The 24,658-nt window shown below is 40.8% G+C and overlaps 1 protein-coding gene across 4 annotated transcripts in view; it reads right to left on the bottom strand.

Annotated features, from left to right (window-relative positions):
- The window catches only part of SORBS1 (sorbin and SH3 domain containing 1), a 302,200-nt gene that overhangs the window by 71,653 nt on the left and 205,889 nt on the right, over positions 1–24,658 (bottom strand). For all 4 annotated transcript variants that reach the window (XM_027859816.1, XM_027859821.1, XM_027859828.1 and 1 more), the window contains 5 exons: positions 21,132–21,161; positions 16,878–17,053; positions 15,091–15,154; positions 920–967; positions 673–802 (listed from right to left, as the gene is read on the bottom strand). In XM_027859816.1, coding sequence (XP_027715617.1) covers positions 673–802; positions 920–967; positions 15,091–15,154; positions 16,878–17,053; positions 21,132–21,161 — 448 coding nt within the window. The remainder of the gene's footprint in view (positions 1–672; positions 803–919; positions 968–15,090; positions 15,155–16,877; positions 17,054–21,131; positions 21,162–24,658) is intronic.

The following is a 24,658-nucleotide window of genomic DNA, read 5'->3' as shown; positions in this document are numbered from 1 at the left end:
ATGGAGGAAACCCTACCCCAACTCTCATATATTTCAGCATGTTCACAGGTATGTTCAGGACTGAAAATGTCCAAAAACATGGTGCAGGATATGACACAGAAAAAGTGAGTCCATAAATGAACAGTTGTCTGACATCGGCATTAGAACAAAAACCAAGGTTTTTGCTAAGGGTGCCATTTCCTTTAAAAATTCAAATCCAGTCTGGGCCCTCAGCCCTTCTAGTCCATGAACTAAATATTGAAATGCATTCAACCTTGCAGCTAAGACTTTCTTTGTGAAAAGGGGAAAGGGATGCTTATGGGGTATTGTCACATCGTGACCTGGAGGCATCAGTGGGACAGGGGGTTGAGTCAGTCTGTCTCATACTTCCCTGTCACAAAATTACAAAATCTTTTATTGCCATACTGCCAGAGCATGTCAGCACTCTGGAACTTGGAAAGAGAGGGTTGATGATTTCTTTATAGCTGCATTCCACCCTAATGTCTTAGACTCAAGAAGCTGGCATGGATCTGGCAAGAGGCTTGCAAAAACATAAGAAGGCCTTTCCACCAGAAATGCCCAGTAAGTCTTCCTGTCTGACCAGTGCCTGGCATGCAACAGACTTTCAATAAGCATTTGATGATGATAATGGCAATGATGATGTGAATGATGAGTAAAATAATGAAGAAATACCTTTCCGGGCTCGATTTCAAAGACGTAGAGCGGGAGGGTAGGGGCAGCGTGGCAGACCTCTTGACCACTTTCTCTGCATCGATGTACTCCATCTCACTTTTTGAACGAGGCACCGAAAAGGGGCTTCTTGCTATGGGGGGAAAGGAAAGGATGACAAGATTCAGTATGTCTCTTAGGTCCCCCAGCAAATCTGAGCAAGGAGGATAGACTTCCCCCACCCTCCACTAAGTAATTCCAGGTCACTTACAGTCTTCAGAATATGAGTATCGAGGGGAGTAGAGTTCTGAATCATCATCTGGCAAACAAAACAAAGCGTATCTAGGTTAAAAGCTAGTAAGGTAAAAGAATCTATCTGGTTTAAAAAACAAAAAATTCCGCTTGCTCCCCATTGCATCCTGACATGCCAGAAAAACCAAAGCAAAAGGAAAGGGGTTTAACATCAAAAGCTTCACTACAGGAACAGGTGAGATGTTTGTAGTGTAGACACACGAGACTAGAACATCACTCCCCCAAAACCCCACTCTGGAGGCTAGAGAGATGCCCGTGGCATAAGCTAAGGGGAGACCGTAACCAATACCTGAAGGATGAATGGTGAGAGCCTTTCCTCTGATTCAGTCAAGCCAAGCTCCCTGGCCTGGCTACAATTCCAGGGTCAAGTAATGGGAAGCCAGGGAGGTCAAAGACTCAAGAGGTCTCCCTACCCACTTTTCCTTTGCTCTTTTTTTTTTCCCTTCCTTTCCCTGTGTGACCCTGAGCATGACCTCAGTGTGGTCTTCTACCTGCCCCAATGTGCCCACGGGATTCTGGTTCCACCCCAGGCTGATTTCATAACGCCCCAGGTACCAGTTCATGGCTCTTGCTACCCTTCTGGCTAATGTGCTTCTGAGCCAATATTAGAGAAAAGTTGAGTGGAAAACTGGGCAATCAGGGGAAATAATTAAAACCTATTGGCATTTTTTGAGCTAGATCTAGTCCAATGGGATGTGGCATTTGTAAGCTTTACATCCCGCTAAATGCACTGATACTTCACAAAAGTGTTGGTATAAGGAAAACGCCCAACCTAAGCATGAATAGAATTCCTGTCTGAAATGCATTCCATTCTTATGTCTAAAAACGCCCATAAGCCTCCTCTCTTCCCTGACAACTGTCATCAAAATCCCACTCCTCCAAGACTCAGCTCAAATAGAAATTCTCCATTATTTCCCCTCAGTACAAGTATACAAATGAATGAAAAATACATAATCCCATTAGCATGAGGGAACTCCCTGTGTGGGAACTCACTCTACCAAGACAAATAGGAAACAGTTCTGTTTAGTTGTTTTAGTTGTATCCAACTCTCATTTGGGGTTTTCTTGGCAAAGATACTGGAATGGTTTGCCATTTCCTTCTCATTTTACAAATGAGGAACTGAGGCAAACAGGGTTAAGTGACTTGCCCAGGGTCACCCAGTTAGTAAGTGTCTGAGGCCAGATTTGAACTCAGGAAGATGAGTCTTTCTGACTCTAAGTTATCTACTATGCCACCTAGTTGCCCTCATTGTATAAATAGATAAATTCTAAGGAGTTACCTGAGGCTTAGACAGGTTGAATAACTTGCCCAGGGTCACACAGCTTAGTAAGTATCAGAAGCAGGATTTGAACCCAAGCCTTTTGTCACCCCAAGTCCAGCTTTCTATCCACAGTACCACACTTCCAATTATGAAACATCAAATACCAGCCTCAAGCGGAATTTCTTATGCCAACGATTTACCAAAAGAGCTAATGCCTGGTGCTTGTTTGGTTCCACTGTCTATACTAGCGACTGTCTACACTAGCGATTCTTCAGCTTTTATGGGGTTACAGCCTCAAATTCTGCTCTCATTTGATGTGGGCTCAACTACTCTTCTTAAGAAAGCTATAAGGATATATATTTATTTTTCTAATTAAAGTGCCATAAAAACATTACTTATTTATTGAGGATTTTATGAGTCTCTTTGGAATAACCAGAGCTGCTACAAGGCTATTACAAAGACAGGATTAGGAATGAGTGGCCCATAAAAAGCATGAAACTATCAGAAATGAGGAATGGGGTACGTGTCAAGAGAATGCATTTGCATAATCACTCCCAGCATCAGTAAAAATGATTATGCATATAATGATTACATTTATCTTGAGCCTTCAAATTTATTAAAATAATTTTTTTTTTTTACTGTTGCAACAATGGCATTTTCCTAATTTTTTTTCCCTAAGGTTCTAATGTCACCACCACCACCTACAGTATAGACCAGGAGAAGAAAGGGCAGGGAGAGAGAAACAAAGGCTAAGACTTTGGGACACACACACACACACACACACACACACACACACACACACATACACACAGTGTTAGGAAAATAGAAACAGATACATGTAGGGACAGAGACAGTGTGACCCAGGGGGAGAAGGTAGGAAGGAGACCCAGAGGGGAATAGGAGGTTTTAGAGGGCCAGGGAGATTGTGAGAATTATCTAATCACACACTTTGAGGCAAAGAGATTGGACTGAAAACAGGAGGATTCTTAGGAATGGCAGACTTTAGAGGATAGCAAAAGTCGAGGGCCAGGGATTCAGAGATGGGGAGGGATTTTTTTTCCCATAAAGGAATAAGAGGGGATGAACATGAGTAAAAAGACCATTGAATGAAGCCCCAAAAGGGTAAGGAAGAGAGAGACTCACCATCCCTTGTCCTCTGTCCTCCCTCCTCCTGCTGCTCCAGTGAAAGTAGGAGAAAGATCCCAACTCTCACCTCTGTCCAGAACAGACTAAGCCCCTTCCGCTTCCTTTGCTAAGAGCTCCTAAGGGACTTTTTGTTAGGAGGGTAAAGGTGGCAAAGTTCTGAACAGCTCAGCACCTCCTCTGGGCAGCATTTTCTGTAGTTTGCGGGTAGAAGGCCCAGATCTTGCCCAGCATATGCCCAATAGTCCACCAGGCAAATAGAAGATCTATTCTTAGAAATCCCGCAGAGCTGACAAAGGGAATTTTTAATTCAAATCTGGATATTCCTGGGCAAAATCAATCACCAATAATGCATCAAGGTGCACTTCCTATCTAGGAACAGAAGAGAAGGATTTTCTAACCCACTTCATTATGAGACAACCTTGTAATTAGCAGAAATCTCAGGTGGCCCCATATTGCCTTCATTCCCTATAGTTATACCCCTGGTGTTAGGCAGGGGAAAAAATGGGGTGGAAGGAGATGTTGGGAAGAAGAAACAACACAAAACCACATAAACAAACTCTCTAGGTCACAGCTCATTCAGCTAGGCTCCCATAAGAGACCAGGGACTGGATGAGGAATGACAATGAACATGGGATTGCCTTGACTAATAGATAACAGGGTAGGAACAATACTCTTAAAATGTTAAATTGACAGCATACCTTCCATTTAGCATCCTACCTTGAGCTCTCATTATGTTTTGAAAGTGACTACATTCTTGAAGGATGAGAAAAGTTTTAGTGAATGAATGAATGAATGAATGAATGAATGAATGAATGAGTGGGTAATTCAGTGGAAAGGGTGCTTTGCTAGATTTGGAGTTAGAGAACCTGGGTTTGAATTGATAATCATTTAAGGTCAATTGAGTCCCAATAAGGGCCAAAAATCTGAATTAATCTTTTCTTCCTGAGTGAAGTGATAATGCCCCTTCTTCCTGTGTCAGGAGCTAAAACTGACCAAGAACATTCTTCTGTCTGCAAGCACTAAGGCCTTTAACCCAGACACTACCTTGAATAATGGGACTTTTCTTATCTTGATATCCTATGGTGGAAAAGGAAGCACAGATATCCTGGATCTGACATTTGCCTATCAATTAACAAACATCCTGAGTCAGGGTTTAAATGTCCTGCTAAAATTGCTTGATTCGGTCAGAGTTAAAGCTCTGCCTCCACGTTAACATGTTACATGCTGCTAACTTAAGGGAATAAAACAATATGAACTTACTTATCCCCTACCTTGTTGTCTCTTTAACCAACTTTCAGGTGGACAGAATACTGGTCAGTGACTCAGTCTCTTTAGGACTCAGTTTCTTCATCAATGGAATGATCTCAAAGGTTCTCTCCAGCTCTATTTCCTAAAAGTCTATGGTCCTGAACGTGGGCCTTGGGGCTATAAACGTGACAACCAAGTTTAGAGGGGCTCATCTTCATGCCGACCACCAGGGGACGAATCACTTCTGGTCCTGACTTTAAAGGAGTCAGGCTTGATATTGGTGGATGTGCCCAAATGAAAGATATCACAGTTCTGAAGCATGGAAATGATATTAAAGATCTTTTCTAATCACTTGCTGGGCCAGTCATTCATAGAAGTTCATAATGTCTTCTGATGCTCCCAAAGTCACTGATTTAGCTTTGTTGTTTTTGAATAATTTAGTTGTTCACATGTGGGGAGATAGCACGGGAGATAAGAGTGCTGGACTGGGAATCAGAAAGACTTGGGTTCAAATCCTAACTACAACTTAACAAGCTGGGTGGCCTTGGGTAAGTTGCTCCCTCAGCCTCAGTTTCCTTATCTGTAAAATGGAGATAGTAATAGCACCTGTGTCGATAGGTCGTAGTAGAGATCAAATGGGATGATATCTGTCAAGCACTTTGTAATCCTTAGAGCGTTAAATTAATGCTGGCTATTAATAATATCTCAAGGGAAGCCATTTAGAGATGCAAATACAGGCCTCATATAATGGAATAAATTAGTTATAGTAAAATTATTATACTAATAATTTGTTATAACATTACACTATATTATGATGTTATTATTATAGTATAATAATAATAGCTCACATTTATGTAGCTCTTTAAAGGCCTTCAAAGTGCTTTAGGACAGGCAGCAGGGAGCAATGGAGTAGAGGGCTGACTGACTCGAAACAAGTCATTTAACATCTCAGTAGAGTAGGTGCCTATCTGCATTGGTCAAGGAAGTTACCTTTCAGAATTCTCCATATTAAAAAAATAAAATAAAATAAACCCACTGGTAAAGTTTCCCCCAAATATGCCTTATATATATTACCTCACTTGAGCCTCACAAAACAAACACACACACACACACACATACACACATACACACACCCCTACCTTGTGAGGTAGGTGTATTATGATTCCCATTTTATAGATAAGGAAACTGAGGCGACTGAAGTTTAGGGAAGCTAAATTGTGACTGGCCCATGAACACAAAGCTAGTAAAAATCCAAGGTGGAATTTAAACCTAAGTCTTTCTGATCCCAAGTCTTCATGTTTTTATTAAGCAATCTTCTTTTACATTGACTTTCACAGCAAAACAGGTGCATTCCACTGACAAAAATGCTGCTTGCTAAGAGGTAATAAATGCTTATTCAGTAATGAGATTATTTTAGATTTGGATGGTGCCTAATTTAGAGATGAGTTAGTCCAACCTCATTTTACAAATGAGAAAACTGAGGCATAAGGGATACCTTGACTAAATTCACACAGACACTAAGAACCAGAATTTAAACCCAGTTGCCTATGAAATCTGTCCAATGTACCACTTATTGTTCAGTTGTTTCAGTCGTGTCCAACTCTTCACAACCCCATTTGGGGTTTTCTTGGCAAGGACACTGGAGTGGTTTCCATTTCCTTCTCCGGCTCATTTTATGGATGAGGAAACTGAGGCAAACAGGGTTAAGTGACTTGCCCAGGGTTAAGTGACTCACACAGCTATTAAGTGTCTGAGACTGGATTTGAACTCAGGAAGATGAGTCCTCCTGACTCCAGGTCCAGTCCTCTGTCCATTATGCCACATAGCTGCATTATTTCCTTATATGGAGCAATGCCTATGAATTAATTAGAGTCCATTCCAGACTTCACCTTTGTTAGATAATGTTTTTCTCACCATCCACATCCTCTAATAAGCATGATTGAAATTATGACCTCTGTGATTGTGGTCTCTTGGGCCTTTTCCTCAATTCCCATCCTTCTTGCCTTCTTGGTAGCCCTTGACTTTGTTGATCACCCTCTTCTCCTCCATACTGTCTTCTCTCTAGGTTTTTAGGACCCTGCTCTCCCATGGTTTTTCTTCTACCAGTCTGAATGTTCCTCTCAGTCTCTTTTCCTGGGTATTCATTCAGGTCATGCCTCCTAACTGTGGGTGTCCCACAGGACTCTGTCTTGGGCCCTCTTCTATTCTCCTACGCTCCATCACTCGGTAATTTTATCAGCTCCCATGGCTTCAATGACCATCTCAGTGCTGATGATTTTCTAACCTGCTTGTCCAGCTTTAACTTCTCCACTGACCTCCAGTGTTGCATCTCCAAATGCCTTTTAGACATCTCAAACTGGATGTACCATGGACATCTTAAATTCAATCTGTCCAAAACCAAACCCATTATCTTTCCCCCTAAATCTCCCCTCTTCCAAGCTTCTCTTACTGGTGAAGGTATCAGCACCCTCTCAGTCACCCAGGCTTGCAAACTAAGTGTCATCCTGGACCCCCTAACTCTTTCTCACTCTCTATTAGCCAATCTGTTGCCAAGGATTTTACCTTTGTGATATTTCTCATATACCTCCCCTTCTCTTCTCTGACACTGCCAGTTTCCTGGTACAGGGCCTTATCATCTTGACTCCTCCCACTTCCAATTCTCTCCTCACTCCACTCAGTGCCAAAGTCATCTGCCAGTGTGCAATTCTGACGACTTTACCTCCTTACTCAATAAACTCCAGTGACTCCCTATCAACTCCAGAATTAACAGGGAAGAGACAAGAACACAGCCCATTTCAAAATACCTCATCAACAAACAGGTGCCAAGAATTGGCAGGTGACAGATTCAAGTGATTGCTTCAATCCACTGGCTTCTTAAAAGAAGAGGAGATTTAAACCTCATTAACTCAGGCTTCCTAAATGTAATTAGACTTTACCTAAGCTAGACTGAAGCTTACTTTTGTATCTAGGAAAAGTAGAACCACGATTATTCCCTACTTAGAATAAACTTTTCAAGTGATTTGGGAATAAAAAGGTTACTTACAAACAGCATCATTGTAATGTAAATTAAGGCCAGCCTAGGGCTGGTGGGGCTTTGATATGCTAATCACAAATAATTCTGATCTACTCATTCAATGGTGCTCTCCAGTTCCAGTTTGTGCATGTAAGATACCTTCTCCATTCCGGGGAGACAGGTTCTAGAGTTCTCTAATAGGGCTTTTGTTTCCAGGCCTAAAATGCTTTGACCCAAGGTTGACAGTAACTACTGAGGGAAAACATGTTCACCAGAGCTAAGGAAGCCATTCTACCCTTGGTAGATTTTGTCGCAACTCCCAGATAATGCCTGAAACCACATATCATTAATACAGAAACCCGGAGGTGGGAGCCTGAAAATCTGGAAATAATAAATAGCATTTCTTAAAAATAGCCCATAAATCAAACAGGAAGGACAGTTAGGTGGCACAGTGGCTAGAGTCCTTGGCCTGGAGTCAGGAAGACTCACCTTCCTGAGTTTAAATCTGGCCTCAGACACTTATCAGCTGTGTGACCCTGGACAAGTCACTGAATCCTGTTTGCCTTGGTTTCCTTATCTGTAAAATGAGCTGGAGAAGGAAATGACAAACCACTCCAGTATCTCTGCCAAGAAAACCCCAAATGGCATCACAAAAGGAGTTGGACACAACTGAAACAACTGACAATTTAAACAGGCCTTTCCAAATTAGGGAGGCCTCACTGGCCATATTTTTCAGCAAGTCTGAATCTAGATTCCTAGTCAGATGAATGTCTATCCTGGGCTTAGAGAGCTCTCCAGAGAAGTATATTTCCCAATAGCTTGTTTTAAAAGTTGAACAATGTTTACTGGTGGAATATTTTTATGTCTAAATCCTCATTTCTTCCCTGGCTGTACTACTCTGGGACATCTCTGACCTCTCCGCCATTCCCCAGGAAGACCATTATCGGGAAAACCTCATCCCCTTGCAAGATGATCCCGTCGGCCTTGGGACTTCACCTCATCAGCACCCTCTGCCTCTCTGGAGGATGGAGCCACAAATGGCCAAACCTCCATTTAAGGAATACCTTCTCAATTCTCACCTGAAACCTCTGTGATTTCTCCATTTCGCTCTGATGTCTCCATCATGCCCTGGAGCTGTAAGTTCCTAGAGTACAGAGACTGTCTTTTTCCTTTACTTCTATCCACAGCGCTTTAGCCCAGTGCCTTGCACACAGTGGGCATTTAATAAATGTTTGATTATTATTGATTATTGACTATATCTTTTCTGCTGTGATATAACCTACTTTTTCCTGTTTAATTTTCAGTAGAAACAACTATTTCACCTTCTTTAGAAAAGTAACTTACATTTATATGGGAAAAGTTGTCCCCTTCCCTGGACTAAGTGACTCCAATTCCCTCAGCCTTCCCTTCCTAGAGCCTATTTCAAGCCTGTTCCTGAGGTTTTCTGGAGATGGTATCTGATATCAGAAAACTTCTCGAATGGACACTTTATACATCCTCTGAACCTCTGCTTTCAGGCAAAGTGGGCTGACATCAGAGAGGACGGATTGGCAACCTAGCAATCTACCACAGATTGCTAAGCAGCCCTCAAGGCCTCCAGCCAATGTCCTTTCTTATCCAGTCTTTTATTTTAATCTTTTGTTGTTGTTATTCTCACTGGAATCTCTTCAGATTCTCTCCATCTTGTTCTAGCGGTGGAGCCCCAAACTGAGCATCCAGCTTTCACAAAAACTAACAACACTTAGCGAGGTACCTAGCACAAAGCATGCCTGGGCTGGGGTGGAGCATGTGTGAATGAATGAATGAAGTCGATCCGTTCAATTAAGAGTATAGAGAGAGAATTATCTGGGATGGTTAGCTCCACTGAGTCAAATATGATACTGAAGTTGAAATAATGGGATCCATGTCCATCCAATGGGAACATTAAAAACAAAGCAAAACAAAACAAAAAGAACCCTGTTCTTCGGTCATGTACATCTGAGCCCAAATCACCCAAGGCATTCCTCTGGATGTTGATTCCTAGTGGTGGCACCAGAAAGAGCATCCCTCACCCAAGAGTAGAACGTCTTTCTCGGGTACATGCCTCTTTATAACCCTTCCTTTATAAAGTAGGACTCTCTAGGACACAATGCTCACCCCAAGAGGAAGTTAAGCCCTTATGTATATTTACACACTCAGAATTGGATGGGAAATCAACAGATTTAGTCCAGCTTGCACTTCACCAAAAACCCCTCTACAACATCTCCCACATGTGGCCATCCAGGTCTCAGGTGAAGATCTCCAATGAGGGAGATGCCTAAACACCCCTAACACCCTCCTCCAGGCAACCCGTTGCACTTTTGGAATTCCCTATCACATATGTACCTACATCAAATATACCAATATATCTATATCTGTACCTATAGCTATACGTCTGCATCTATATGTCACAAATATCCCTGGCACAGAGACATCACAAAGGAACCTTCTCCAATGCCTATCCCAGAAGCCTTACTAAAAGTCACACCCCCCATCCCCTCAATCACCCCTCCAACATCTTCTCACCTCCACCCTTGAGGCTTCTTCCTCTCATTGGCGAGTGTTTAACTAGAACCTCCATTTTCAGAAAGGATTCAGGATGGCTAGCCATTATCCTCTTCCTCTCCTAACTTTCCTCCTGAATCTCTAGACTTCTCCACCACTACCTGCCCCCCCCATTTTTCAGTTCCTTTTATGTATTATCTTTCCCCATTAGCATACAAGCTCCTTGAGGGCAGGGGGCTGCCTTTCTTTTTGTTTTTTTTTTTTGTTTGTTTGTTTGTTTTTGATCAGGCAATTGAGGTTAAGTGACTTGCCCAGGGTCACACAGCTAGTGAGTATCAGTGTCTAAGACGAGATTTGAAGTCAGGTCCTCCTAACTCCCAGGCCAAAGCTCTATCCACTGGGACACCTAGCTGTCCCGCTGCCTTTCTTTTTGCTTTTATTTGTATTCGCAGTGCTTAGCACAGTGTCTAGCACATAGTAAATACATGTAAATATATAAATTAATATATGCTTCATCTTGGAAAAGTCCTTCCAGATCCAAGATTCTCCTATTATAACCCCAGAACATTTATTTTATGCATTTAAAAATACTACTCTGAGAAGGCACCTAAAGGCTTCACCAGATTGTCATAATACAGGAAAAGTTTAAAAACTGGTGCTTTAAAAACAAATGTGTGCTCTCCTCATCAGCTTCTATCTAGTCCAACAAAATCACACATATCTCTGTCAAATAGTAGGCATGCAGTAAATACTCTATCTATCCATCTATCCATCTATCTATCTATCTATCTATCTATCTATCTATCTATCCATCTATCTATCTATCTATCTTCCATACTGGTGGAAATCCTTACTCATAGGATACCACCCCCCCAACATAATGGACCCCTTAGCCTCTGACAGGTTTCCTTACTCCTCAACCAAGTATATACATCTCTCTGGGACATCCCCTATAACATGTCTCCTACTTCCAAGTACTGGCCCTTTGGAATTCCATACTCAACTTCTTTCCGTCTTCCAGAAATTTTTAATATAAATGAAATCAGGTTAAGATAAAGATCAAGGAAACCTAGGAGTGGAAAGAATGCCTGATGGGTTCTTTTTGAGGATGGGGAGAAGCAGCCCCATCTACTTTACTTTGGTGCTGGTGGACTACAAAATCCTCAGGTCTTCTTCAAACCACTTGTCCCTTCTCTTTCCTTAGATGCTGCCTCCATCTTATGATGAAAAATGTTATCCAGCTCCAGAGAAAGAACTGATAGAGTCAATGCAGATCGAAGCATACATTTTAAACTTTATTTCTTGTTTGTTTTTGGTCAGTGTTTTCTTTCACAATGTGACTAATACTGAAATATTTTGCATGACAGTACATGTAAAACCTATGTCAAATTGTTTGCCTTCTTGATGAGGGGGGAGGGGAGGGAGGAAGGCAGGAAGAGAATCTGGAATGCAAAGTTTTTAAGAAAGGAATGTTTAAAATTGTTTTTATATGTAATTGGGGGAAAAATAAAATATCAAATAAAAAAAAAAGACTGTACCTCCATGACTCACTTCCCAGCCACTCCCAAAGTCCCTGGCCCTGGGGTGATGGCCCCAATTCATTGTCCCCCAGCAATAGCTTTATCATCCCAGATGTTGCAGGCATTCTTTGTTAGACTACATAGCCTACCACATTAAAGGAACCAGATTAAAAACACAATCTAGGAAAATGCTTGGTTACACAGTCAGAGAGCAAGGAGAGAATGCTACAAAAACAAAAGGTTCAAGGAGGAGCAAATCATTGGGATAGAGTCTCTTAGCAACCAGGAAAAGCCCAGAGAGAAAAACGAAAGGCACACCACCGGCACAAAAAGAGGCACAGGATTTTCCTTTAATTACCTTCTGACTTAGGACTAGGAGTAGATGCAGGAAACTGGTAGGTAGGAGAGTAAGGATTGTCTTCTGTAGCAGAGAAAAGCAGTGGATTTTTGAGATTACCCACCAAGAAGGAGAGATACTGACAATTCCCCTGTTGGCTATTTCAAGTAGCTTTGTTATCTCTTTTAGTGTTATTAGAACACATGGGCATCACACTTAAAAACAGATTAAGAAGTTAGAAAGGGTTCAGTCCTCTTAGAGATCATATCATGCAGATGAGTGAAATAAAATTTTTGTCAACAGAAAAGGACTAAAAAAAATCAATTCTAAATGCCAAATCTTATTTCTAAAAATAATAAATAAATAAAGCCCAGAACTATAAGAATTAACATAAGGAGCAGCAAACAGATAAGCTTATGTCTAAGCTTATGGTACCTTCAGGTTTTTGCTGGATTTCAGGAAGTTCAGGGAATTTGTAGGTGGGGAAATAAGGGTTTTCTTCAGGAGTGTCTATATAGAGTTGCAAGTGTTAGAAAAAGAATAGAGGAAGATACAAATGGAGAAAATGAGTGGCTGAGAATCCATACGTATACAGTTCAGAAAGATTCCTGGAATTGAGGAACATACTGTATTTCAGTTAGTAAGAGCCAAAGAATCCTAAGTGCTCTTGGGGGAAAAATATTCAGTCCATTTGTCTGAGTTATGGATACGCCCAAAGAGATGGCGAGAGAAATTCCAACTCCCGTTATTGGCCATGCACAGTTTCCAGCTTTGGCTGCTTCTATAGGTTTCAAAATATCACCCCGATTAAATGATAGGTAATGAAAGGGTTTAACATACAAACATACTTACATTATAGCATATTTCACAAAGACATTCACTTTAATAAATAAGGCAAATGATCAGATTCCCAACTTGCCAAAGCCTGGATAGATCACTATTGCCTAGGGCAGAGAGGGTGCTTTGTTCAGAGCCTCTCATTTTGGGTTGAGTTAATTGCACAGGGAATCAAAGAATCCCATTGGGATGGGTGCGCCGCCATCCAACACTCCATGGATTTCATGCCCCCGTGATTTTGCATCTGGGCAGTGGCACTGCCAGGATGTAAGCAGAGATGTAAGTCAGGACAGAAGCCAAGAGGCCATGACCACACCCACTGGTCTGCCTAAAAGCTACTGGACTGGAAGTCCAGGGAACAAAAAGTGACTTTGCTAAATGCTAAGGGAACTATGATTGATAATTAAACAACAAAGGGATGAAAACAATTAGCTGCACCAAGGCTATACTTTAACATACAAGACTATAGGACCTATTTACTTACAGGATCAATACTCATGAATGGGCATTCCGATAGGTAGAAATAGAGGGTGTCCCAAAAGTCTTAGTGCAGTTTAAAGCTAATTAAAGCTTATCGAAGCTTAAAACTGCAGTAAGACTTTTGGGACATCCTATATAGCAAAATTAAAGTGCACTTGAGTTCGCTTTTAATATTGTATTTGCTAGTTATTAATGACATTGGCTCTTATAAGCAGATTATTTCAAGGCTGTAGAGAAAATATTAATTTGAGATCCATTTCTTATATGCACTATCTACAGAAAGCTTTCTTGATGTCTTACAATGCTGTCACTGTCAGAGGTACGGTCTTGACTTAGCTATATGGAGGAGGGATGTAGCATGGCCAACATTTGGAAGAACCCACATTCTCTCCCACTGGGAAAGAAGATGCATTCCTGCCTGTCATCTTTTTAAGAACACATGAGAAAACATGGCAAAGATTTGGAGAGATTCTGCATATGGCACCATGCTGGGGTTCTCTCAGCAGGCTGGTTATCAGTCAGCATTTCAGGGTGTGATTAGACTTGGAAGTGGACCTTCTCCAAGTGAACTGTGCTCCCAGTGTGAGCAAGGGTTATTCTGGTGTGGGAACTCAAGTCTGGTTCTGGAGGCAATTTGCCAAGAACCATTTTCCAGCCTGAGATAATTATAATTAAGAATAGTGGTGGTAATTATACCAACTTCCATCTGTATTGTGCTTTCTGAAGCACTTGGTCACAAATTCAAACATAGGTTCCCTAAGAGATAGTGGGCAGCATACTAGACCTGGAGTAAATAAGAATAGGGGTTCAAAGTCCCTAACTCTGTGAATCTAGGTAACTCACTTAACCTCTCTGAGACTCAGTTTCCCCATCTGAAAAAAAGGGTTTTAATACTGAGTGTCCCAAAAGTCTTAGTGCAGTGTTAAGGTATTAAAACTTAAAATTGCATTACGGTTTTGGGAACACCTAGTCCTTGCAGTGCTTACCTCCCAGGGTTATTGTGAGGCTCAAATAAGAGGCCAAAGCACCTGGTACGCTTTAAAACCCTACATGAGTAGGAACAGGGACTGGACCAGTGATTTCATTAACATAGGGAATTCCCAGATAAAGGAAATTTTCTCTACCAAAGCAGTTTGGTATCTTCTCTGCCATTTATAGTCATCAGTGAATGGCTAAAAACATCAGATGAGTTGTCTGAAGGTCACACAGTCAGTATAGGTTCATGTCAAGGCAACACTTGAACTCACATCTTCCTGGCTCCAAGGTCAGCTCTCTAAGCCATCATATTATATTGTCTCAAACTATATAAATGATGGTTATTATTATTATTGTTATTGTTGAGTAAGTAGGATAGGAAACAGAGAAGTTAAAAACTTCTGCTTTTTAACCAAGGTATTCTTTCCACACTTCTATCCCCATGGCCATCACTGGCTGACACGCTGGAAGAGCACACCAAGAAGAGGACACACAGCTTAGCTTCCCACCACCATGTGTATGACGGGGGCTGGTGCGCAACCTTAGACTTTGCTCATCACAACCTGCATCCCACAAGTGACTGAGAAAAAGGACTTTACAGCAGAATTCCAAACTTCAAGTACGAGGCAGTTACACGAATGACCTTCCTCTCCAGTTCTTGGAGATGTGGGGGTGCACCATGGCAAACAGATGCTTAACACAGCACTTATTTCTAGCCTCTGGTGAGTCTAAACCCTAATCATTACAAACATAATGTTGACAGAGAGATTCGTCAAATTAAAACCAATACCTCTGTTAAGTTTGTGGATCTGTTTGAACATCGTCTTATACCAGTCTTTGGATCTCTCAGTATTCTAAATGAAAAAAAAAGAAAGAAAGAAAAAAAATATAATCAAAATCTTATGACTTAGAACTTTTGTGATTATTACAGATATAAAAATCACATAGGCTACTACAAGTAAGCTGAAATATGTGAAACGTCAAATCCATCTAAATCGCTTTTCTTAGCTTGATGATTTACATTTAGACCTCTATTTTGATTTATTTTTTTTAATCTTGGATTTTCAATATAAACTAAAATATCATTCATAAAAAAGGTATACTTAAACTCTTCTTTGTCAATGCTTAATACCTTTAATTTCTTTCTTGCCTTATTGCTATAGCTACATTTCTAGATCTATGATTGTTAAGGAATGTTAAGGGGTCCTTTGAACTTGTCTTTTTGAATTGCCATATTTTCCATAAACATTGCACCCAGAGCATGCAGGAGACCCTGTTGTGTCAAGGAAGAAGCCTCATGTTAATAATAATAATAATAATAACAACTCATATTTATACAGTGCTTTAAGGTTGTTCAAAGCACTTTACAAATATTGTCTCATTTTATTTTTCCAACAATCCTGGGAGGTAGGTGCTATTATTCCCCACATTTCACAATTAAGGAGACTGAGGCAGACAGAGGTTAAATGAATTTTCTTGGTCACACGGTTAGTAAGTGTCTGAGTCAAGTCTTCATCACTCCAAATCCAGCAGTCTATTTACTAAACCACAATTAACATCAACACTACCCCCAAAAACCAAAGTTAGCACTAGAGCAAGATATCATGGAGAATAAGCTCCCAAAAGGAAAAGAAGAAGAACAATTAGGGTCAGCATGATAGTTGTCTTCTTGAAAGACTGCAGTGTGGAAGAGCAATGAGTCTTCTTCTATTTAGCACGAGAGAGAGGAGCTAAGAATCATGGGGTAGCAACTGTCCACAGGCAAATTTAAACCTAGTGCCAAGAAAAACTTCCTAACAATTTGGTGTCACCAGAAGTATCCACCTATCTGGGGAAATTCTTCCAATTCCATGAATCCTTGCTTGATCGCCCCAGTCAGAATTTATTATTTTTCCTCCTTAGAACTTACAGAATACTTTTTATTCTGAATACTCTCGGTCGTATATACTCAATATATCCTATTTTTACCTTATGATTTACTGTTTCTTATCTCCTCCATGAGATTGTAAACAACTTAAGACAATTCTTATTTATCTTTTTCTCTCCTTATTACCTAGCAGAGATGCTATGTCAGGGGTAGGGGAACCTGAAGTCTTGAGGCCGCATGTGGCCTTTGGGGGTTTGTTCTATGAAGTCTGGATTCAGTCAAAGGGCTGCATTTGAAGACCTAGAGGGCCACATGTGGCCTCAAGGCCGCAGGTTCCCCACCCTTGTTGTTGTACACAGAAGGTGTTTAATAAATGTTTGCTAAATAAAGAAACTCAGAAGATAAAAGGATTCTAGATGTATTCTATGTTTATGGTTGGGTCATTATAGTTTACAAACAAGAAGACATGGAAATAATCACTATGGACCATTTTGTGATTGGCCATGAAACCATATTGAAGGTCTTTTTAATTATCCTTCCTGTCACACATACATATAGACAGATAGATAAATGTAAAATATACATGGTGTGTGTGTGTGTGTGTGTGTGTGTGTGTGTGTGTGAGCATGTGTGTAAAACTGGTGACATACATACTGTACTGTTTGTTTTAAGACTTGGCTTAATAATGGCTCTCAGAAAGGTGCTCATACCCTTAGTGGAATGCCCACTTCATCCATGGAACCATCACTTAGGCACTGAGGGCTCTTAACTAGTCTTCTACTTTCATCCTTTACTGTTTTATCTGGTCGTGTGCTAGGCAGAACAACTTTCTCCCATGTAGGCGCTGAGTCTACTTTCTCTTCATTCCTTCTCTCTGGTGCGGGATCTGAAATTGAAGGGGAATTGTATTATTACTCTCTTTATCACAAATGCTTCCCAATACCTGGCCTCAGTCATAAGTGAGATCTATGGAGGCTGAACAACTTATTCTAGAACTTTGGAAATGAGACAGGATCTGGTGCCACATTGATGCCTAAATATTTATATTCTTGTAGTTCTTAGTTTAACTTATTTTATCTAGAGGCTGAAGAACTAGATATGCACAAAAGCTGGACATGCAACCATTTCTACTGATTACACAGTCATAATTAATTTCCTTATGACCTTCAATAAGCTTGACTGGTTCTCAAACGTAACTCTTAATCACAGACATTTTAACTTGTAAAGGGATTTCTCCCTTAAGCATATAGCAAGGATGTCAGCTTAAAATTTGGGACAAATATTTGACCTCACTCAGGTCAACAAAGAGAGGTGTTTCTGGTCCATGGATTATGGTGGATGTGAAAACAGCCTGCAAACTAGAGTGTTATACAAATGTGAAGATTTAAGATAAGTAGTGGAAGGAACACTGGATTTGGAATCAGAGGACCTGGGTTTGAATCGTGGGTTGAGAGCACTTACATGACATTAACCTCCCTACACCTCACTTATAACTGAGGGCAGAAATAGAAACAATAGGAGTCCAAGCTACAACGGGACAGATTTTGGCTTGATGTAGGAAACATCTTACTAAGAGGTTGAGCTGTCTAACATGCAATCAGTTGCCTGAGGAGAGAGTGGGTTTCCCCCTCACTAGAGGTCACATTGCCAAGCCTGAATGACCACTTCTCAGTGAAACTGTAGAGATTTCTATTCAGGTAGAGGTTGGACTATAAGTCTTCTGAGGTTCCGTCCAACACTGTGATTCTTTGGGGAACATGAAGAGCTGGTGAAAGATTTATCTCTGCCCTTAACGCTGCAATAATGAGCATTCTCTTCTCCCAGGGTAGGGCTGTCTAAAGGTACATACCTGGAAACATGTGGCTCCTTGTGAAATTTAAAATTTTTTAAATTGGTGCAGCTAGGTGGTGCAGTGGATACAGCATCGGCCCTGGAGTCAGGAGGACCTGAGTTCAAATCCGGCCTCAGACACATAATACTCACTAGCTGTGTGACTCTGGGCAAGAGTCACTTAATCCCAATTGCCTCACTCAATAAATAAATAAATAAATGAAATTTACAAAATTTAAAATGCAAAATTCTCATCAAACAACCTGCTTGTAAAAGTCTTAGTCTGACAGCAAAACATTTTGGGCAATGAATAAAAAAAAAATAGTCATATGTGGACAGAGCTATAGCTAGTAATTCTAGCACACAAGATAAGCTTCACAAAACATGGCAGTGGCAAGCAGCATGAAACAAATACACTTTTAGGAAGCATCATGAACGATGTGCTCAAATCAGCTTTTTAAGACAGACTCAGTCTGACGCCTTGAGGCCACTAATGGCGAGGCTGATACCTGAGAGAGTATGGCCAGGGAAAGAAATCATTTGGGAGAAAGCCACTTTCTTATCTTATTTCTTATTTTAATTATTCTTGCTAAAGGTGATGAGGTCAATCATTTCTACCACAAAAGGAATGTTGTCAGTGCCCTCTACATTTTTGTACACTGGGACAAAGCCTTAGTTGCCCCACCCTAGTTACGGCCATGCACACATGTAGCTCAGTAATCACCCATAAACATTAGGCTAAAGAAATTCAAAACCCCTAAAAATGAACAGAAAATGAGTGGAAAGGCAACCCTGGTCTGAAAGCACTGAAGACAAATTTATAATTTTGCTTCAAAGGGTCTTCTATCCTTTAAAAAACAGCCTAAAGTAATTTATAGTAGATGCTCAGTTATAATTTGAAATGTTTTTAAATGGAGTAAGATACACTGAAGGTCAGATTGTACTCCCCAACAACACACAGTCAAAATCCAACATAACACCCTTTGTTTGCAATTCAGGTGTTTGTCCTCTACCCTGAAACCATTATAATGAGTATTTTCTGTATTTATGATAGAAATACTTCAAAGTGTCCAAAATATTCATCCCTGGTTTTATCAAGCACTCTTTCTTCATCTTCACTGGGGGAAAAATAAGTTTTACAATTCATATTTTTTTTTTAAAGTGGATTTGTTTCTATGTTTACTTTCTCGATCCTGGGAAAGGACTCCAAATGTAAATGCCATAGGGCAAAGGTTGGCAATGTTTTATTCCAGGAGGGCCTACTGTAACCATTTTCAGCTTGATCTTTCCCCTTGGAGAAAGCCTTCTAAGGCAGCATAATTCATTCTCTTGGCCTATGCAGACTGGAGGAGCTTCCTTTTCCCTTGATACCAGATTCTCTTGCATATCTGGGCAGACAGATGCCCTAGACAACCAGAGAGTTGTCCCCTAAAACTATACGTTCCCTGTATGTTTTCTGGCAATGGTTGACAAATAAGCCTCCAATTCCTTTCCTACACAAAAAAAACATAGGGACGCAGAGCAAGTATACCCTAGGGAAGAATAAATATACTTTTCAGCCTTCCCCTGACATGTTTTTCCACCATATCCACTCTCAGAATGCAGGGCTACCAACCATGTTTTTGTTTAGAAACTCTGCCGCTGCACATAGGCCTAATGGCTGAGCTTGGTGGGAAGGCATTCTTCCTTGAAACTTAGAAAGCCAAGAAAGGACCCGGAGACAAATCATCTTCTCACAGCTCTGTGGCACCTCTGAATGGTATGCTAGTCTTTATTTCCTAGTTTGGGGCCAGGAAATGGGTTAGGCAATAGACAAAAATATGAAGATGGGCAAGGCCAAAATCAAATTAGGCATGATTATAGCTCAGCATGGTCCTGATTGTCAGTTACTAAAACTAGGGAACAAATGTGGGGCAAGGCCTATATATAATATTAAGAGAACTGTTGTTTCTTTGTTCAACATATCAGCTTATTAATGAGATGGCAATAAGATTTGGTGAGATTTAACCCCAGCAGAGCAGGGTTAAAAATGAGTAGAGATAACCATTGGCTCTTATGGAATCAGGATAAAAGATTCAGAGCAGGAATCTTTCAGCACTCTCCAGTCCAACTCCCTCATTTGACAGCATGATTTAAAAGGTAATTCCTCCAAATGTAACAAACCTGGACTTATCATGATCTGGTCCTACATTTCATTGGTCCCTCCATCACCCTACTGATCTTTCTTGCTTTGACCTTGATTCTCTGTGATATGGTTTCATTGCCAATAGTCAAAAGGCCAACTGAACATTTTTGATACTTGCAGAAGTCATATGCTCAGGTCTTAAACCAAAGGCCAGGAAGTATCCTTTGCCATGATGGTTTTCTCTAACCATTATGATTGCCGGCCCCTAGGAATTGGGTGATGGGACCCTATCAAAGCCATGACTGTGTTAGAATCTGGGGAATTACTTTAAAAGCAGGTAGCTAGACATAAAAAGTGAAGAGAGTTCACATCTTCCCATAAGAATAACCAATTACCATGTTATAAGAGAGCATCAAGATGTTTACCTGATTCCAACAATTGGTAAATAGTTATGGTTGGTAGTGGATGTTAGTTGCAGGTGATTTTTGTGAATGGAGTTGAGTATGGGGAAGAGAGTAAGTTTGCAAAAGCATGTAGCATAATTGGTTAATTAACTAAAGCATCTCCAGACAGCAGAGTTGTGAGGCAGCATGTGAACAGAAGTGTGCTTGGTTATGAATCTTTAGATAATTTAAGGTGAATTTTGGGTCTTTGGGTACAGTAACCTAGACATTTCAGGCTGAGAGAGGTATACAAGGGTACCAGCAGAGCCAGAGTGTGTGAAGTATTCAAATTTGAGAGTGGGAAGTGGGACTCCTATAAAAATCTCCCTAGTCAGGGATAACATGATCTGTGAGGAAAAAATAACTCATCTGTACATAGTAACACAACTCTAATTTCTTACAGATAAGTGAAAAGATACTGAGAAATATCTTAAGAATAGTTCAGTATAGTCTGGGCAATGTACTGGTTGCCAAGGGCACTGTTTGACAGTTGAAAGAGAATGGGAGACTTTGTCCTAGCAGAAGGAGCATTTGAAAGAAAGAGGGGAAAAGGGATTACCACTTACCTGTTAGACTATTAAGCCGCTTCTGTTGCTCTGTGATAAAGGAGGAAAAAAGCAAAAAGTGAGTGAAATGCATGGTACATGAAGGGTAAAGAAGATCTGGTGACAAGTTATTCTGTTCTAAAACTCACTAACCTTTACTATCCTTTATTTTCAGATGCCAAAATGAAAAACAACCAAAAATGCCAAAGAAGGTTTTACAGGGGGTAATACTGAAGCTCGAGCTCTGACACCTATCACCAATGTGTATTTATGAAGCACCTACTATGTGCCAGGCACTGTGCTAGTTGTTGGAAGCACAAAGACAAAATGAAAAACAACCCCTGCTCTCAAGAAGGCTCCATTTTATTGGCTAGATACTACTTTGAAGGGGATTGATTAGGGGATTCACTGATCAATTTGTTGAGTATCCCTTAAATGGATGTGATAAGATTATAGAGTACGGACCTGGCCACAGTCACTTGAAGGGGATCTACCACAGAAGTGGATATTGGGCATCGACACCTTACAGATTGGGCTTCCGAGACAGAGGCTGCCTCCTGATGACCAGACCACTGAGGCTCAGGAGCATGGACTGTTACCAGAGGACAGTGCCTGGCACATAGTAGGGTCTTGATAAATGCTTTCTGACATGACTTCATGGAGGAGCTGCCCCCTTCCTAGTCTACACGAGGGAGTTGGGATTACTCTTTTCTTGTACTTTTTCTTTTGGATGTCCTTCCTGTAAGCAGAAAAGGATGACTTTCAGGAGAAACTCATGGTGAAAGTCATGTGCTTGCCCAGGGAAGCCTGAGAGGGGAGTTTCTGGACACAGGTTTCCAGGTTAGTTTCTTCTTTCTTTCTGTTTCCTTTTATGAGGTCAGAGATAAATAATTCCAAGAATGGATATCTCCAGCCTTGGAGATTACTTTGTAGGTAATCCTCAGGTTCATAAATTCCTGAGTTAGAGAACTTGGCCTCTCAGAAGGAAAAGCCTTCTTTAATAGCATATTTCTCAGAAAAAGGAGGCCCACCGATAGGCTGCTTCTGAAGCTGACATGCCACGAAGGGCCTGGAGATACGCGCCATGCCAATCCGGCATAGTATTGCTGTAAATTGCTCAGATGTTGCAAGTCAGAGGTGAATGGGAAATAGTTGTTCACCACTCCCACAAAGTATTTTCCTTCACTTTCCAGAAGTGTTTGAGCATTCTATGTTTCTGTGCATATTCATGGGCTCCTATGAGTTCTTGGAGTCTTATGCAGTTTCTTTAGTGGGATAGTAAAAAGCTGGCCCCTTACTTAATAGCTAAATTATAAAGTGAGTACCCTGATACCTACATTTGGGAAATTCATATCTAAGATGTATTTTAGAGATTTTACTGGAGAAATTCAGTTAGGGGCATAAGAAACCAAGGAGTCAAACTGACCCCTCTTGGGTCAGGTCCCCAGGAATAAAAGTCATCCACATGAACCCAGAGTCCTTTGGAGGGCCCTAGACTACTCTTTGGAGTAGTCTAGGAACACATACGAGTATGTAAACACAGAAGTGCTCAATTTTACCCCTTTGCTACAAAAAATGCTAAATGCAAAAATTTGCCCCTTTGCTAAAAGATACCCCTTTGGAATATTCTGGGTACGAGTAAGTGAACACAGAAATGCTAAACATTAGCTAAATCAGCCAAAAATGCTAAAAATTGCTAAAGTTGGAACAACCATAAAAATAAATATAAAGCACATGCTAGACTGTAAATACTTTATCAACATTAAAAAAGCTTCCCACTTGCCTCTGCTCTCACCCCCATCATCAGCTGACCTGAAGTAAATAGCAATAATTTTAGGAAGCACATATCTTGACGAGACTATCACTGGACAGCTATATTCGATTCAACAAACGTTATGTTCCAGAGAATCAACATCTTACAGTGGAAAAGGTACTAGATTTAGATTAAAAAAAAATCAAGTCTGAGTTTTAGTGCTAACTGCCACTATCCTGTGTGACTATGAAGCAAGTCACTTGACCTTTCTGAGCCTCGGCCTCCCAAATTTTTAAAATGTGGAAAATTGTCTCTTCCCTACTCAATCTCTTCCCACATTAGAGACTGTGGGAAGAACCAATGGGAAAGTGTTGATAACATGCTTTGGGGATAAAATGTTGTTATTATTGAGATAGAGATAGCTAGTAGGCCAGCCAGACAGGCAGGCAGATATCATTCTGTTTTGTGTGAAATGCCTTCAAAGAAAAAAATCTGGATGGTGTACAGTGTTTAAGACTGGAATTCAGAAACCCAGGATTCCAATCCAAGCTCTGGCACTTTTATATGAACTTGGACAAGCCCTCTCCTGTCCCTGAGTCTCAGTTTCTTCCTCAGCAGAGCAAAGGTAGAACCAGATGGTCTCAAAGGTCCAGTCCAGATACAATGTTCTATAATTCTGTGATTATGAGAGCAAGCATTCCATGTGGCTATTTCTGTTCACTGGAAGCTTAGAACTGCTTTGTAAAATTCAGAGCAGAGGGGAGGCTAGCACAGCCAAAATGTTCATCCATTATGTACTAGCAGAGCTGAGTTAAAAGGAACTCTTTTCTAAATGAGAGCTGGAAGAGGAGAAATCTTGTTTAGAAGGATTAAACTAGGTTTCCGAAAGTGGGGTAAAGATACTGCTTCAAGGGACACTTAAGAAATTGTGTCTACAAGTAGTGTATGTGTGGCAGAATATCGCTGCCAAGCTGGGCAGATTCCAAAGCAAAGCTAAGGACAGTCTACTGACTTAATCTCCATTTATGGTTTGTTTTTAAAAAGATCTGAGAGTAGTGGTTCTCAAAATGGTTTATAACATAAAGTTGGGCCCCCACATATATTCTATTAGATTGTGAACTCCTTGAGGACAAGGGCCGTCTTTTGCCTTTTTTGTAGCACTAATGCTAAGCACAATGCCTGCATAAGAGCAGGCACTTAAAAAATATTGATTGATTGGCTAATGTCCCTCTCAACTCTCCCTGCTCTATGGGTGTGTGACCTGAAGCAGCTCGGTGGCCAACTGGATAGAGTTCTGGACTCTCTGAGAATGGAAGATGTGAATTAAAACCCTCCCTCAGCTGCTAGCTGTGTGACCCTGGGTCAGTCACTTAACCTTGTTTGCCTCAGTCTCCTCAACTGTAAAATGATCTGGAGAAGGAAATGGCAAACCACTTCAGTATCTTTGCCAAGAAAACCCCAAATGGGGTCACAAAGAGTCTGACATGACTGAGACAACTGAACAACAACAACAACAATGAACCACTAATAGATTCTGAAGAAACAGACTGGGATATTCCCACTTTTTTCTTGAGTTTTACATCTAGGCTCCAGGAGCAGGTCTCAGGCTATATCAAAATTCTGTTTTTCATAGGCCATAGTCTCTTCTAGAATCTTGGCTCTGAGATGGAGACAGGAACCAAAGGGTGCCTGGGTGTGAAGGCTGAAGGGTTTTACATATTCAAGGCAGAGACAACAAACTACCCGAGCAATACAGCTATGATGGAAGGGCTTCCTGACGTAAGTGAGGATCTGA

Source organism: Vombatus ursinus, unplaced genomic scaffold, assembly GCF_900497805.2.
Source record: "Vombatus ursinus unplaced genomic scaffold, bare-nosed wombat genome assembly UNPS02000749.1, whole genome shotgun sequence".
NCBI classification, from domain to species: domain Eukaryota; kingdom Metazoa; phylum Chordata; class Mammalia; order Diprotodontia; family Vombatidae; genus Vombatus; species Vombatus ursinus.
The sequence above is the reverse complement of the archived record's forward strand: the minus strand, read 5'-3'. Positions and strand labels throughout refer to the sequence as shown.